This window comes from Rattus norvegicus, chromosome 12 (genome assembly GCF_021556685.1).
Source record: "Rattus norvegicus strain SHRSP/BbbUtx chromosome 12, alternate assembly SHRSP_T2T, whole genome shotgun sequence".
Taxonomy (NCBI): domain Eukaryota; kingdom Metazoa; phylum Chordata; class Mammalia; order Rodentia; family Muridae; genus Rattus; species Rattus norvegicus.
This window is the reverse complement of record NC_141545.1, coordinates 27957212-27974412: the sequence shown is the minus strand read 5'-3', so window position 1 is coordinate 27974412 and position 17201 is coordinate 27957212. Positions and strand designations below refer to the sequence as shown.

At 54.2% G+C, this 17201-nt stretch overlaps 1 protein-coding gene across 3 annotated transcripts in view; it reads left to right on the top strand.

Annotated features, from left to right (window-relative positions):
• Positions 1-17186, top strand: part of Por (cytochrome p450 oxidoreductase) — a 67979-nt gene extending 50793 nt beyond the window's left edge. For 2 of the 3 annotated variants that reach the window (XM_087578155.1, NM_031576.2), the window contains 14 exon segments: positions 9648-9696; positions 11348-11476; positions 12187-12336; positions 12750-12874; positions 12966-13055; positions 13449-13547; positions 14323-14439; positions 14528-14646; positions 15359-15540; positions 15635-15784; positions 15889-16159; positions 16240-16385; positions 16475-16560; positions 16684-17186. In XM_087578155.1, the coding sequence (XP_087434281.1) occupies positions 9648-9696; positions 11348-11476; positions 12187-12336; positions 12750-12874; positions 12966-13055; positions 13449-13547; positions 14323-14439; positions 14528-14646; positions 15359-15540; positions 15635-15784; positions 15889-16159; positions 16240-16385; positions 16475-16560; positions 16684-16828 (1858 nt within the window). In that variant the 3' untranslated portion in view covers positions 16829-17186. 3 annotated transcript variants of the gene reach the window in all.
• The last annotated feature ends 15 nt before the right edge of the window (positions 17187-17201 follow it).

The following is a 17201-nucleotide window of genomic DNA, read 5'->3' as shown; positions in this document are numbered from 1 at the left end:
ACACATCCGGGTGGAAGGGATCTAGCTCAGGCCATTAGGCTTACTGGCAGCCGTTTCTACTCACTTGAGTCATCGCTCTGATCTATTTATCTTTTGAGAGCAAGTACCCTGTAGGCAGGCCAACCTCTGACTCGCTCTATTGGATTCCGATCTTCTTGCCCCGCCCACCTGCTGGCATTGCAGGTGTGCACCGCCTCATGCCTCACCATGTATGTGGCACTCAACATCATACTAGGGGAGCGGGAGGGCTTTGTGCACATAGGCAAACACTCTCAAACTGAGTTCCATCCCCAGCCCCAAGGGGATGGATTTATGCAAGCCAAAATAGCAAGCCAGCAAGCGCTCTGAGTCCTGAGAGATACAAAATAAGTCAAGAGGTAGCCCTGGGTACCCAGATGACCCTCCTAGGGAGTGCAAGCCTCTGCGGCCCTCCCACGAATCTAAATGTAGCTTTCGGAACATCTGATCCTGAACACTGTCCCTGCTGCCACCGACCATGTGTGGCTAGTAAAGACACCAGCTGGGGACCTTCTGCAGGCCGCACCCAGAGCCTGGAATACCTATCTCCTGGGCCAGGTCAGCATGACTGTGGCAGGAAGCCCTCCTGGGCCTCCAAGAGGACATATTGCCCTGAACTTTGCCTGGAACTCTCTTGGGCAGAATTCCTGCTGAGAGCGGTACCCTACAAGCGAACGGAGTGTGTAGCATGTCCTAGGCCTCTCTGGTACAAGAGAGCATGGAGATGGTGGGTGCTTTGAAAATCTTGGTGCACACTCACAAACACCTATGCCAAAGCCTCGGAACAGAGCAAGCCCAGTCCTGTACACAGACTCTCTGGGGTACACTGTGTGGGGTCAAAGGTGTACAGAGTTAGGGAACCTACGGGGTGGGGATCCATTCAGACTGGGGATGAGGGAAGGTTCTAGAAAAGGTTGCAACATGGCTGCACCTTCGGATGCAGAGCAGGAGTTGGACAGCTGTGAATGATGCTGTCCATAGTCACAGCGGGAGGAGACGCTGGGGTGACAGGCTTATTTGGGGAGTGGCAGGTGAGTGTGGGAAGGGCAGGGAAGGGACAAGTTGGGGCCTGACACCAGAGGGCTGCGGGAACAGCAAAATGACCAACTCTGATTTCACAATGGCGGCATGCAGGTAATTCAGGAAGGTAGAGGGAGGGCAGGGAGGAGGCTGGAGAAGCCATTCCAGGGCATGGTCCCCTGAAAGGAGACACTGTCCCAGGAGAGGGCCCCTGAGGTTGGACTCGGGATGTACAGGCTGGAGCAGGTTTGAGGAGGGTCTGAGAGGGTTTGGAGATCCCCAGAACTCTGGGTATGGCTTGTTACTGCTATAGATTGAGGGAAACCCAGATTTCGGGGGATGCTGCATGGCTGCAGTGCATGGCTGCAGTGCATGGCTGCAGTGCATGGCTGTAGTGTATGGCTGTGGTGCGTGGCTGTGGTGTGTGATGGCTCTGGTGCGTGACTCTGGCGTGTGGTTGTGGCGCCTGACTAGAGAAAAGAGAACCGTGGGGTTTTTTGTTGTGATTTTTTTGTTTTGTTTTGTTTTGTTTTTAAGGGAAAGTGTAAGATCCAGGTGAAAGAAAGCAAATTAAGCAAGTGTGGCCAACTGAGCCAAAGTGAGAATTTGAGGAGATGGCTGGGTGGGCTAAAGTGCCTGATGTGCAGTCATGGGACCTGAGATAGAGTCCCCAACTCCTGGGAAAGCAAGCCAGGCATGGCCATGCAGCTCTCTGTCCTGATGGCCAAGAGCTCAGAGGACAGCTCCCTTTCACCGCGTGGGTTCCAGGGATTGAACTTGAGTCTTGATGGCAAGCGCCTTCACCCACAGCCAGCTCACTAGCCTGGGGAGGTATCTGCTAGCACTCAGCTCACTCCACTCTTAGATACCACACAATTACTTCTACCCTCCCAATCCCCAGGCTAACAGTAGCCCTTCCCAGCAGCATTTGTTCTTGTCTTTGATTGGCTGATCGGAGCTCTGTCTTTAGCTTTTTTTTTTTTTTAAAAGATTTATTTATTTTATTTACACGAGTGCTCTGTCTTCAGACACACCAGAAGAGGGCATCAGATCTCATGACAGATGGTTGTGAGCCACCATGTGGTTGCTGGAATTTGAACTCACGTCCTCTGGAAGAGCAGCCAGTGTTCTTAACCACTGAGCCATCTCTCCAGCCCGTCTTTATATTTTTTTAAGTTGGATTTTTAAAAATCAGTATTTGAAACTCATTTCTTGTAATTGATTAATTTATCATGTGCCTCTCTCTGCGGAGGGGAGTAGGGTATATTTAAGTAGAATTTGCATATAATAAAATCCCTCTCCTCGGTTTTTCTTTTAGTGCTGGGGATGGAACCCAGGGTTATACGTGCTCTACCTTGGGGGTCACCCCCTCCCGTTCTAAAACCTCCCCCTTTTTAGCTGTACACATGGGTCTTAGGGATTGAACTCAGATCATCAGACTTGGCAGCTGCATGGTTGAGTGGTGACATACAGTTATGTAGTCAGTATCCCAGCCAGCAGTGTCCCGTCACCCCACAATGCCCCACTGCCAGCCTCACAGCTGTAGGTAGGTCTCCAGCGCTGCCGTCTGAGAACGGCACCTTTTCCTAAATGCAGGATCGGCTCCATGTCAGCTCTTGGCTTCTGTCCATTCCTGACTCACCCATGAAACGCTTGTGAAAGAAACTCCAGCCTGCTGTTTCATAGTTTCCTACGATGGATTTGGCCAATTGTGCCCCTCTGGGGCTTGTTTAGAAAAGCCTCAAAGACTCTTATTTCCTCAAGTGACCTTTATTTTGGGATCTGCTCTCCCTTTACAATCCCAGCACTGCCTGGAGTCAAGGCTGCAGGCAGCTCTTACGTCCCTCCTTATCTTGGTGCGTAAGCAGATGGGGGAGCATCCGAGGGGTCTTGGTTCTTCCAGTCAGGGACACCCTTTTTATACAGATGGCCTTGCACCTGTGATCACTAAGACAGAAGCACAGTTGTGTTTCTCAAAGAAAAAGGCATGGCTGGGGGATTGCTCAACAGTTAAGAGCACTGGCTGCTCTTATAGAGGATCTGAGTTCGATTCCCAGCAACCACATGGTAGTTCACAGTCCCAAGGGACCTGATGCCATCTTCTGATCTCAGAGGACACCTCGTACACACATGGTGCACACAGACATATGCAAGCAAAGACACCCGTACATATAAAATACTAAAATAGATAAATCTGAAGATTGTTTTTCTAAGAGAGAGAGAAAAAGCTACGTGTGGTGGTCCATGTGTTTAATCCCAGCATTTGGGGGGCAGAGGCAGGCAGATATCTGGGAGTTCAAGGCCAGCCTGGTCTACAGAGAAAGTTTCAGGACAGCCAGAGACATTGATTGATTGATTGATTGATTGATTGATTGATTGAAGAGGCAGCTATCAATGTGAAGGGTGGGCAGGGAACAGGGTGTCTGACCCAGAAGTGGCAAGAAGAGGCCCCTCTGTAAGCGCTGGTCTGGGACCTCTGCTGTCACCTGTTGAGTGCACCTGTATTTTTCTGCTCTCTGGTCAAGTGGGCTCTCCCATCCTGTTGACACTCCAGACGTGGCTTGCTCAGGATAGCTTCAATAGCAGCACTTCAGCCCACGAAGTCATTTCATCGCTGTCTTAGTTAGGGTTTCTACTGCTGGGATGAAACACCATGGTCAAACACAGGGAAAAGGCTTTTTTAGCTCACAGATCCTGAATCACAGTCCCTTGAAGAAGTCAAGGCAGGAACTCAAACGGGAGGAATCTGTAGGTAGGAGCTGAAGCAGCGGCCACAGGGGACTGCACAGGTCTAGGACCGCCACTGCCAGCAGCGTGATGATCTACAAGGCAGGAAAAGTAGATCACAACTAAGTAGCCAGTGGTTTGCACTTCGGAAGCCTGACCCCGAATAGTTTATTGTAGGCATATTTAAGCAGAGCAGGAAACAGTGAAAACCCTCCTGGTGATAATGAACTCAATCCCATCCACACCATAAAGCTTAAGACACAACTACATCGGAACTCTTTGTTAAGTACATGTGACATCTTTCATAAAGATAAATTCTGTAGATTTGACTACATGTGATAAAGTCCCATAAAAATAGGTTCTATAGGGCTGGAGAGATGGCTCAGTGGTTAAGGGCACTGACTGCTCTTCCAGAGGTCCTGAGTTCAATTCCCAGCAAGCACATGGTGGCTCACAGCCATCTGTAATGAGATCTGAAGCCCTCTGCTGGTGTGTCTGATGACAGCGACAGTGTATATTAATAAATAAATAAACCTTTTTAAAAAAGTTCTATAGATTGACAAGCTCACGATAAGGGTCTAGGGAGGACATGGTGTAGTGTCTGTCACACAGACAGCCCAAAAAGTCACCAAGCTATGAACCAGCCATCTGGATGGGTGAGAAGTGCCACTCACTGGCACACTCAGCCTGAGCTCTTATAGAACCCAGGACCCACAGTGGGCGGGGTCTTCCCACATCAATCACTAACTAAGAAAACACCCTACAAGTTTGCCTACAGCCAGATCTTATGGAGGCATTTTCTTAGCTGGGGTTCCTGCCTCTCAGATGAATGACATTAGTTTGTGGCAACTCGGTAAAATTAGCCAGCACAGCGGCCCTGGTTTTTTGTTTTCCTTTCCTTTTGTTGTCTCATTAGCTCAGGCTAGCCTTTGCTGTGTACCTGTGTAGTGGATGACATTGAACTCTGATTCTTCCTGTCTCCAGGAAGCATTAGTACATACATCCCATTCATCTGCGGTAGAAAACTACCCTGCCCACTGAGCTATACCTCCAACTTTCTTTGGTGTTTTGAGACGGACTTGCTCTATAATCTAGGCTGGCCTTGAACTCTGTCCTCATGTTTCAGCCTCCAAAGTGCTGGGGTCAGAGATATGTATCACTGCCTGGCCCTTTTTAAAATTTCACTTCCCATCTCAATCGCTGCCCTTCCCTTCCTGGCCACCCTCTCTCACAATCCCCCCCTCTCCTCCTCTGAGAGGGTGGGAGCCCCCTCCCCCCACCATATCAAGTCTGAGGCGTTGGCAAGGATTGGCCTGAAGCCTCTGGCTGCCCTCCACCCTTCGCTAGCTCCTAGCTCCCTCTGAAGTGGCTCCCCCAGGAGCGTGGCCCTGTGGAACAGTACCTCCCATTTTTCTCTTAGCTCCACACGGACATTCTGGTAGCAGAAGCTGGTCATCTATCCTGCGGGAAACTGCTGTCCCCTTCTGCCACCATTTTCATGGGCCTTTCTGCCTGTTAACCCTGTGGCCTGGAGACATTAGTCACCAGACAGCCAGACTCTGCAAGTTCAAAAGCAGCTTCCAGGTCCCTCCCAGGCAGCGGGCTTCCCAGGAAGGATCAGTTCTACCACACAGAAAATTCGATTTGAGCTGCCTCAGCTTTCAGAATTACTTCTCCTCCTTGCCTGGGATTGGGGGGGGGAAGCACCCCCCCTTGAGGCATCTGGGTTCTCCCAGTGACTCAGAGCTTTCCCTGCCCCCTCTTCTTGCCCACTCTGGTGGCCTGCAGCTGACTTCAGAGGCGCCTGCTCCCAGTGGAGGGCTTGGGTGGGGGGCTAATTGGAACCTTCCAAGCTTTGCTGTGGAGCCATGTGGTGTCTGGCTCCCACAACTTGGGCCAGCTGCCACCTGCACAGTGCTCTGGGGTCTCTGCCTGGGTACTAAGAAAGGGGTTTCCTAAGACACGCAACTTTGTGCTTGCTTCACTGCTGCATGGGGCAGGAGGGAAAGCATTATCTCCCTGTAGTGGCCATGTGTGCCTGAGTGACAGGGCCCAGTGTCGTTGACTCCCCAGGTCTCTTTAGGGGCTCTTGCAGCAGCGGAGGCTGGCTCATTGTTACAACCTGCACAAGTCTCTGTCAGGGCTGGGACAGCTTTGTTCTCAACCCTTTTTTCTCCTAATGGGAAAAGGGGAGGGTGTGGGGAGCGGGCTCTGATATAAACAGTTACCAAGGAGACTGAGTGGGGGTGTGTGTGTGGAAAGGTTCTCGCCTTCCCTCAGTCCATGGTGTGTGTATGGGGGGGGGGATGTTACCCCCGCCGCAGGGGATCATGGGAGGCTGCAGTCTCAGTCCCGAGACCTGCTGGAGCTGCCAGATGTTGCAGAGTTCACAGGCTCATGGGGACAGAGGCAGGCAGAGGTGCCGAGGGATTCTGAGAGGACTTCTGGGCTGTCTGGTGGCACTTTCAGAGTCTCTGAGCCAAGCTGCCTTCCCCATCACACTGAGAATGGACAGAACTGAACTTCCTTTCTGTCGGCTCCCAGCCAGCAGCAGCAGCAGCAGCAGCAGCGCTCAGGGTGGGACCCTCCTTTTTCTTTAATCCCTGTTGGGAACAGGGCATCATGGGGTGTGCCTACTCTTCTCCACCGGAGGAGCCCGTCCTGCGAAGGTCAGTTCCAGCCCTAGTTCAGATGTGGGGTAGAACTGTGGGCAGTTCACATGGCTGCCATTCATTGCCCAAGGGAGAGGCAGCCCCTGGGCCAGCGTCAAATGGTCTGCTGGTGACCCCCTGGGTGGGTGCCATCAGTCTACTTCCTGGAATTGGCTAGGAGATGCTCTCAGGCAAGAAGGGCTGCCCAGGAGAGGCATTTCGTGAATGTCCAGCACAGGGCCCTCTGACTCTATTCGCCCAGAGGCCACTGTCCCGACTGGATTGGAATGAGAGAGGGGAGCAAATAGAGTCCTTCCTGTCCCCAGGGCCAAAGCGGAGCTCATTAAAGGACAGGGTGGGCCTCAGAGGTGTTCAGGTGTCAGAGTTTGATCCCCAGAACCCATATTAAAAAGCTGGACATTGAGGTAGGCTTGTAATTCCCGGTGCTGGGAAGGCAGCTGCCTCTGGCTTGGTGTCCAGCCAGCCTAAGCAGCGTGGTGCGCTCCAGGCAAGTGAGAGGAGAGACCTTGTCTGAACGAAGGTGGACAGCACCTGAGGAACACCACCCCCCCCCCCCATTCATACACACACGAACGCATGCACACATGCGCTTAAAATGCACAGTGTCATGGTCTTTTCTCCCAGGGTCAAGGGTGAGTATCTTCAGGTAAACCTGTCTAGGACCCTCACCTAACCATGGCCAAAGCCAGCTGGCCTGGAGTTGGGCCCCTTTCACCTATGGCAGGACACTAGCCTCAGGCCCTGGCAGCCTCAGCCGTGTGGATTGGAGCCCCGGCCCTTGGGAGCCTGCTGCTTGCTCTCTCTTGAGAATGGAGCCCAGCCAACCTTTCCTATCTCTCTGGCTCTGGGCTCTAACACCTCTGTGGCATTGTGCCACCTTAGGCTGCTGGGTGATTTCAGATGAGATCACAGACTGGCCCAGACAGCCATTCACTTTCCAAGGAGACCTTTGTCCCCTTGAGTGTCACCCAAGTTCCAGGTGCCTGGCAGGACTCAGGAGATACTGCCAAGTCAAGTTCTGTATGTAGCTGAGGCCTTCAGAGACTAGGGCCGGGATGTCTGTCACATGCCTGTGTGGTGACAGGGCCTAGATTTGCAGCCAGCTCTGCCTCTGACGTGGCTCCTCTTCTCCTGCTGCGATTCCCCTGGGCTCCAGCTCAGGGACAGAACAGGCCCTTGGAAGACAGAGATGGCCATGTTCTAGTCCCCACCCTCAGCACCTGGCATGGTGCCCTTCCCTGCCCTGTGTGCCAGGCCTGGAGATGTGATTCCTATGGAAACATCTGTCTTTTGAGAAAAGCCAGGAGCTGGCTTCTCAACCCAGAGTGGGGAGGGAGTGGGAAATGTCCCCAGAGGCTGCTGTCCACCTCTGCCTGCCAGATGCTGGGTGGGAGACCTGGGCCAGCCGTGCAGGAAAGCCATGGATTGTGTGCGCGGTGCCACAAGGAGTGACCTCCCCTTAAATTATTACAGCAAGTCCTCATGGGGAACAAACTGCGTATGTGGAGAGAGGTCCTGTGTGGATGTATGTGCCCTGTTATGACAGTGACCTTGATGTTTAGGGGAGGCAAGGAAAGGTTGTTCTGAGGAAGCTCAAATGTGTTGAAGGACAGTAGGGTTGGGAAGGTTCAGAGAAGGCCAGGCCACGTCCAGGGGGCATCAAGTCTCTCCACTCATAAGGGTCCACTCATAAGGGTATAGTGATCAGTGAGTGAGATGTGTGTCAGGGTGTGTGTGTATGTGTGTGTGAGTGTGAGATGTGTGTCAGGGTGTGTGTGTGTGTGTATGTGTTGGGGTGTGTGTGTGCATGTGCAGAGATAGCCCAGCAATTAATCAGAGAAGTAAGATCTGGGTTTCCTTCTAGAACACCTTCGCTTACACCAGTCTCTACTCGGGGCTTCCCACTTTCTGTTTTCTGAAACGGTTTCTCTGTGTAGCCCTGGCTACCCTAGAACTCTCTGTAGCCCAGGCTGGCCTTGAACTCAGGGATCCACCTGCTTCTGTCTCCCAAGTGCTGGGATTAAAGGTCTGAGCCACCACCACAGAGTGGCTTCCCACTTTGAATTGTCCTTATTTTCTCACAAGTGTGTATTTGTGTCTGTATGAAGATGGGTGTTCATACTTACACGCATGAGATGAGTAGTCACCTCAAGCGCTATAAGCCTTACTAAACTCTGTGTGTATATGTGGCCTAAGTATATGCAGCCGCGTCACATCCAAGCTGGAGGGTGTGCTGGACGGGTGTCTAGCTTGGCATGTGGTGCTGGGTGCAAACTCTCATCCTCGTAATCAAACCCTCTTAATTGCTGGGCTATCTTTGCACATGCACAGCCCCCTCCCAACACACACACACACACACACCCTGGCACACATCACACACACACACACACACACACACCCTGACACACATCTCTCTCATACACACACACACACCCTGGCACACATCACACACAACACATACACACACACACACACCCTGACACACATCTCTCACACACACACACCCTGACGCACCTCTCTCTCTCTCTCTCTCTCTCTCTCTCTCTCTTTCTTTCTTTCTCTCTTACACACACACATACACACACACACACACACACATACACCCTGGCACACATCACACACACACACACACACACCCTGGCACACATCATACACACACACCTGGCACACATCACACACACACACACACACACACACACACACCCTGGCACACATCATACACACACACCCTGGCACACATCACACACACACACACACACACACACACACACCCTGGCACACATCACACACACACACACAAACACACACACACACCGTGGCACACATCACACATGCTCACACACGCACACGCACACACCCTGACCACACTTTTGACATAGTCTCCCATTGGCTCACTGTCTCCAGCTGGAGCTAGAGCCTCCTTCAGCTTCTGCCCTGTTTGCCTGAGATAAAGACAAGGGAAGACGGGGCCAGAAGCTGGAGAGGGAGGAAAGAGCCAGGCACTGGCAAGGAGAACATGGGCAGATAACCAGGCCAGACCCGCGCTGTCCTGAGGCTGGGGAGTGACTTATACCATTCCCAGCTGTGGGCTTCCCCACTGGGGCCTAGCACAAGTGGACTGTCCCCTGACAAACTGCCACAGGGAGCACAGCCTGGCCCGCCCATCCTGCAACAGCTGCATCTGTCCCCATCAGACTGTCTGTTTTTCAGGGCCCCACCCGTCAAAGAGAGCAGCTTCGTGGAAAAGATGAAGAAAACGGTGAGCTCCTGCTTCTGCTTTTGGTAGAGCATGCTTCGCTGGGCACCAAGGGGGCCCAGGAGAGAGGCCTGGGGGCTATGGGAACTGAGCAGGTCAGAATGCTAAGGGCACCCTCACCTTGCCGCAGCACACGGGCTCTGCTCTTGCTTTTCTGGATAAACCAAAATGGAAGACCACTCGCTCCCTTACGATCACAGTTTGCAATTTTAAGTTCATTTTCCAGAACCGACGTAAGAAGCCAGCCCTGGCAGCACATTCTGTCATCACAGTGCTGGGTTCCTGGGGCTCCCCGTGCAAGCATAGCCTAACCTGGGAGCTCCAGACCAGTGAGCACTGAGGGCACCTGAGGGAGACCCCAGCGTAGTCCTCGGGCCTCCAGGTTCATGCGTCACACACCACACACAGAGTGGGTCTATTGGAAGCCAGGCATGGTGATAAATACCTGTAATCGCAGCACTGAGAAGGCTGATGCCGGGAAATCAAAAGTTGAGACCAACCTGGGCTCCCATAGTAACATCCTACCTAAAAATTTAAAAGCCCTGGAGCTGGCTCCATTCCCAACATCCACATGGTGGCTCACAACCATCTCTAATGGCATTCAACACCCTCTTCTGGTGTGTCTGAAGACAGGGACAGTGTACTCATATACATAAATAAATCTAAAAAATGTATAAAGGATGTATTAATATCTTCGGTGCAAATACCTGTTTTAAGAGCTATTATTATTTCGCAGGTTGGGGGAGGTGGTTCAGACAGCATTTCCGGGTAGCCTTAGCTGTTCCGGAAATCGCTCTATAGACCAGGTTGACCTCGAACTCAGAGATCCGCCTGTGTCTGCTTCCTGAGTGCTGAGATTAAAGACATGTGCCACCACTGCCCAGCGTAATTATTAATTTTAATTATGTCTACTGGGGGTTGTGCACAGGAATGCAGGTGTCCACTGTGGCCAGAGGCCATTGGATCCCGGAGCTACAGTTACAGGCGGTTGTGAGCACCCGACATGGGTGCAGGGAGCTGCACTTGGGTCCTCCGCAAGAGCGGCGAGTGCTTTAACCACTGAGCCATCCCTCTGGCCTCTACTTCACCTCACTGTGTTATTACAGGAGACTTTAGATTTTGGTAGCTCGTGAATGGGGATCATGGACCCCCACAGATGCCGAAGGATCGCATCCACTGTCACATGGAGGTCTGCTACTCACACTCTCCCAGTCACTTTCCATGTTTGTTTTTTGTTTTTAAGATTTATTTTATGTATGTGAGTTCACTGTCACTGTCCTCAGACACACCAGAAGGGGGCATCGGATCCCCATTACAGATGGTTGTGAGCCACCAAGTGGTTGCTGGGAATTGAACTCAGGACCTCTGGAAGAGCAGTCGGTGCTCTTAACCGCTCAGCCGTCTCTCCAGCCCTCCCCTTCCCTTCTCATACTCAATGTTAGGTTGTGTTTTTCCTTGGGTCAGAGTACGATCTTGGATAATGAGCGTGAGATCACTTTGACTCTAGCTGGAGTTTTTCAGGTGACGTCCCTCTTCCATCATAGCATCTGTGACAGCCAGGAGAGAGAGGACCCTTAAGAGGGCTCCACTTGCCAAGCCTGCCCTGTGTCTTCAGGCCTCCTTACAGACCCTGTGTGTCTGCCTTTTCCCCCAGGGAAGGAACATTATCGTATTCTATGGCTCCCAGACGGGAACCGCTGAGGAGTTTGCCAACCGGCTGTCCAAGGATGCCCACCGCTACGGGATGCGGGGCATGTCCGCAGACCCTGAAGAGTATGACTTGGTGAGTGAGCCCACCCTGCTGCTCACGTGAGAGGGACCCAGGATGCCCCTCCCCTGTCTGTGGGAGGTGTTGGATGGGTTCACCTCAAAGAGCTCTAAGCTCACCTTCGTTGAGGCTCTCAGTAACTTGTCCATTAAAGCTGAGGGAAGAGTGGGAACAGTCATGGCGGGGTCCAGAGAAGCTATAGGTAGGAGCAGTGGAGTCCCTCCTCGTCCATATGTCATCCTGCCTGTGCCGTTCCTCGTAAGCCAGTATAGGATATGACGGACCTCATTCATGTCCCTAAGGGCTAGGGCCAGGCGCATCATCGCCCTTGACTTTGCCAGCTCAGACTTACTCCTCTGCTACTGCCTGCCCCATTCCCTTACTCAGGGTCACTCTGTGGAGCTCACACAACTGCCACGAGCCAGGGGTAGAAGGGAGGGAGCAGGTGGCCTTGGAGTTGTCTCTTTGGCTTCCATATAAGGTCATTGGCGCACGCACTCACCCTGTGCCCAACTGAAGAGATAGCGCTGTCGGGCACACCTTGTCTCTGAGCCGTCCCACCCCCACCCCAATGCTCGTTCCACAGGGGTCTCCCCCCATCTCCACACTTTGTTTTAAACTGATGGGAGGCACATGAAGGGCTTCCTGGCTAGCCTTCCACCTGCCACTCTGTTCCTCCACTGTGGGCTCAGGCTGTGGTAGTGGTGACACCCCTGTCTCTCTAGGCCGACCTGAGCAGCCTGCCTGAGATCGACAAGTCCCTGGTAGTCTTCTGCATGGCCACATACGGAGAGGGCGACCCCACGGACAATGCGCAGGACTTCTATGACTGGCTGCAGGAGACTGACGTGGACCTCACTGGGGTCAAGTTTGCTGTGAGTCTCCACAGAATCCTGTGGCAGCTCCCCCGAGCACTAGGCCTCCCTGTGCAAACTGTGTCCCCCTCTGTTCCTCCACAATGTGACAGGGCAGGTAGCTTCGAGCTTAGCCTGATCCTTACTCTGGTGGAGCCTCACCCAGAGCGGCCCCTCCCATGCTACTATCTGATCCCCAGGAACATTGGCTACTGGATGCAAAGCCAAAAGCACCGGAGCCTCCAGCTAAGCTGGGCTGAGACATAGCCTGGTTGTAAAAGGCGCTACCTGGGCTGCAGGTCTCCTAAATAAAGCCATCAGCTGTTCCTCCCAGGGCGCATAAAGCCAGACTGTGGGTGAAGGATACAGTCCACCCCAAGGACATCAGATGGCGTGAAGTCCCATCCTCAGAGCCTCCCCTGTTGTCCACACAGGTATTTGGTCTTGGGAACAAGACCTATGAGCACTTCAATGCCATGGGCAAGTATGTGGACCAGCGGCTGGAGCAGCTTGGCGCCCAGCGCATCTTTGAGTTGGGCCTTGGTGATGATGACGGGAAGTGAGTGCCACACCCCAGTCACGGGTCTAGCCTGGCATGTGGGCCTCCCTCTTACCCCTAGCCTCGCTAACCCTCTCCTCCCTCTCTCCAGCTTGGAAGAGGATTTCATCACGTGGAGGGAGCAGTTCTGGCCAGCTGTGTGCGAGTTCTTTGGGGTAGAAGCCACTGGGGAGGAGTCGAGGTAAGTGGAAGGCCACAGCTAGGGCCCCGGCTGGGTGGCCCTGGGGACACAGTGAGGTGTGGGGGTGGCAAGAGCTCAAGCATAGATGAAGAAGCCCCCAGAAGGTGAGGGGGATGAGGTGGGGTCTCCCTTTCTGTCCTGTGGCTTCGCTAGGACACTGGCTTTCCTCTCACCAGTGCTTCCTGGCCAGCTAGTCCTCTCAGGCTCTCGGGGTCAGCCTCAGCCCTTCTCCTGCCTTTGCTTCTCTGTGTGTCTGCTACAGGGTCCCCTGCGTCCTAATGTCACTTGTCTTCCGTCCATATCCCCTTTAGCTCAAGCCCTTTCTCTCTCTGGCTGACCCTGAAGCTTCCCCCTTCCCAGCCCTGACCACAGCCTTGGTTTTTCCATTCCCAGCATTCGCCAGTATGAGCTCGTGGTCCACGAAGACATGGACGTAGCCAAGGTGTACACGGGTGAGATGGGCCGTCTGAAGAGCTACGAGAACCAGAAACCGTGAGTGGAGGAAGCGGGGTGGGACGGACAGCTCTGGGGCCCTTGAGTACCCACAGCCCAGGGAGATGTGTGATCCTCTGGAGTCCTCTGAATGAGCACAGTGGGGTCCCCACACTTTCATGCCCTCTATCAGGAAGGGTACAAGCTGCCCAAGGGACAGGTGCTCTTCCCCACGCAGGCCTTAGGAGCCAAGCCCTGCCATATTAAACTTGGGCAAAAAGTCCCATTCTGTCCTTAGAGTCCACTGCCATTGGGCATGCAGCTCAGCTGGCGAGTGCTTCCATAACCCGTGAGGCCCCGGGGTCCGTCCCCAGACCGCACAGACTGGGCGTGGTACACACACCTTTGAGCTCAGCACACTCGGGGAAGGAAGTCCAGTTCTCTTATCCTCAGCTGCATAGCGGGTTCAAGGCAAGCCGGGATGCACGAAAAGTCCAAACCATTCCGTTCACTTTGACCCCTCCATCCCTCTGGGTGCTGCCCAGATTCACGCTGGAACCCTCCTTAGTCATCGTGGTCTCCTGGGGTCAAGCCAGCCATCCTGCTGGGTCAGACTCCTCCACTTGTCACTCCTAGCCACACTGTGGTCCCTGAATGTGAGTGTGAAAACCAAATGGCATGCAGTGGTCTCAGGACCTTGGCAGCTCCACTCCCGCTCAAGTCCCCCCATAGGCAGAGGGTCTCAAGTTTTATAGGAACCAGCCTGTGTGTCCCTTCGCTTTGCCCATCTTACTACATTCATGGGCAAATCACTGGCCTCCTCTTTTCCCATCAGCCCCTTCGATGCTAAGAATCCATTCCTGGCTGCTGTCACCGCCAACCGGAAGCTGAACCAAGGCACTGAGCGGCATCTAATGCACCTGGAGTTGGACATCTCAGACTCCAAGATCAGGTACCTGCCGCCTCCCATCTCCCTGTGGTAAGCCTGGCCCTGAGGCATCTGGTGGCTTCCTCCTGAGCCTTGCACTTCCTTCCTCTAGGTATGAATCTGGAGATCACGTGGCTGTGTACCCAGCCAATGACTCAGCCCTGGTCAACCAGATTGGGGAGATCCTGGGAGCTGACCTGGATGTCATCATGTCTCTAAACAATCTCGATGGTAAGTTCCAGAATTGAGGGCCTTGTCTAGGCCTGGAAGTTGAGCCTTCAGGTGCTAAAGGCCGATGCCCCAAAACACAATATATGTCGAGGTCTGGCTTGCTCTCCATCCCATCATAGTTAGAGAGGACACCTATGGCCAGGAGGCAGAGCCAGTCTACTTCCCAGGTAGCCAGGAAAGCCACCAATCGTCCCAGACCAAGGCTGCTAAACCAGGTTTTACGTCTTAGGCCTGGGCTCCACAGCTCCCTCAGTGGCTGTGGGCTGCCAGGTCCCTGCTCCTGGGCCTTCATCCTCAGCGGTAAATACAAGAACTGGGCTCAGCAGCCCTCCGTGCCCACGAGGTAGGGTCCTTCATGGTGCACAGATGCTGGAGGATGCTGTCACCCAGGGCCTTTCACTGTGGACACAGGCATCTAGTACCCACCCAAGTCCTGCCTGTTCAAGCTAGCCACTCCCCTCTCCCACAACACACACACACACACACACACACACACACACACACACACACACACACACACACACAGTGCTTCCTGGCAGCCTATAACTGGCACTTCTGCCTGGCCTCAAGTTCCCGCCTGGCAGAAAGCTTGAGCCTTGTCACAGAGTCGAGGCTAATGGGAGCAGGCTGGGATGCCAGCCTCCAGCCAACAACGGCCTGCAGCATCTAAGGGGTGACCCTCCGACTCCATCCTGTTTCTTTCCTGCCGCAGAGGAGTCAAACAAGAAGCATCCGTTCCCCTGCCCCACCACCTACCGCACGGCCCTCACCTACTACCTGGACATCACTAACCCGCCACGCACCAATGTGCTCTACGAACTGGCACAGTACGCCTCAGAGCCCTCGGAGCAGGAGCACCTGCACAAGATGGCGTCATCCTCAGGCGAGGGCAAGGTGAGCCTGGGCACCCGTCTCTCCATCCCGCCCACTGCGCGCACATGCGCATGCGCACGCACACAGGCCATACCTTCCTTCCGTGTCTCCTCAGGAGCTGTACCTGAGCTGGGTGGTGGAAGCCCGGAGGCACATCCTAGCCATCCTCCAAGACTACCCATCACTGCGGCCACCCATCGACCACCTGTGTGAGCTGCTGCCACGCCTGCAGGCCCGATACTACTCCATTGCCTCATCCTCCAAGGTGAAGGGCACCAGCTCTGCCAGGGAAGGCCGTGGACGCGGGATACCCGCCGAGGAGGGGCCTCTAGGGGGTTGGAGCCCGGCTCACACCAGTCCTTCCTCCAGGTCCACCCCAACTCCGTGCACATCTGTGCCGTGGCCGTGGAGTACGAAGCGAAGTCTGGCCGAGTGAACAAGGGGGTGGCCACTAGCTGGCTTCGGGCCAAGGAACCAGCAGGCGAGAATGGCGGCCGCGCCCTGGTACCCATGTTCGTGCGCAAATCTCAGTTCCGCTTGCCTTTCAAGTCCACCACACCTGTCATCATGGTGGGCCCCGGCACTGGGATTGCCCCTTTCATGGGCTTCATCCAGGAACGAGCTTGGCTTCGAGAGCAAGGTAAGCCGTGGGGCTCTGGTTTTGTGGCCAGCCAGGACCAGGCCAGAGCTCCGGTTCACCATAGCCACACCCCTGCCCAGGCAAGGAGGTGGGAGAGACGCTGCTATACTATGGCTGCCGGCGCTCGGATGAGGACTATCTGTACCGTGAAGAGCTAGCCCGCTTCCACAAGGACGGTGCCCTCACGCAGCTTAATGTGGCCTTTTCCCGGGAGCAGGCCCACAAGGTGAGGCAGGCAGCTGCGCCACGGGCTGGGCGCCCCTTGAAGGTAGTGCGGTGGGGTCTGGGCCCCGCTCACAGCCGCCCCTCCCCCAGGTCTATGTCCAGCACCTTCTGAAGAGAGACAGGGAACACCTGTGGAAGCTGATCCACGAGGGCGGTGCCCACATCTATGTGTGCGGGTGAGTAAAAGGGACTGGGGAGGCAGGGAGTGCTGGGGGGCTCCACCTACGGGGTGGCCTCACCCACAGGGTGGCTCCACTCTCAATGTTCCACCACTTTCTTGACCCCTCTCCTACACTTAGGGATGCTCGAAATATGGCCAAAGATGTGCAAAACACATTCTATGACATTGTGGCTGAGTTCGGGCCCATGGAGCACACCCAGGCTGTGGACTATGTTAAGAAGCTGATGACCAAGGGCCGCTACTCACTAGATGTGTGGAGCTAGGAGCTACCACCCTCCCACCCCTCGCTCCCTGTAATCACCTAACTTCTGCCGACCTCCACCTCTGGTGGTTCCTGCCTGGCCTGGACACAGGGAGGCCCAGGGACTGACTCCTGGCCTGAGTGGTGCCCTCCTGGGCCCCTAGGCAGAGCCCGGTCCATTGTATCAGGCAGCCCAGCCCCAGGGCACATGGCAAGAGGGACTGGACCCACCTTTGGGTGATGGGTGCCTTAGGTCCTCTGCAGCTGTACAGAAGGGGCTCTTCTCTCCACAGAGCTGGGGTGCAGCCCCCACACGTGATTTTGAATGAGTGTAAATAATTTTAAATAACCTGGCCCTTGGAATAAAGTTGTTTTCAGTATTTGCCTGGTTTGCT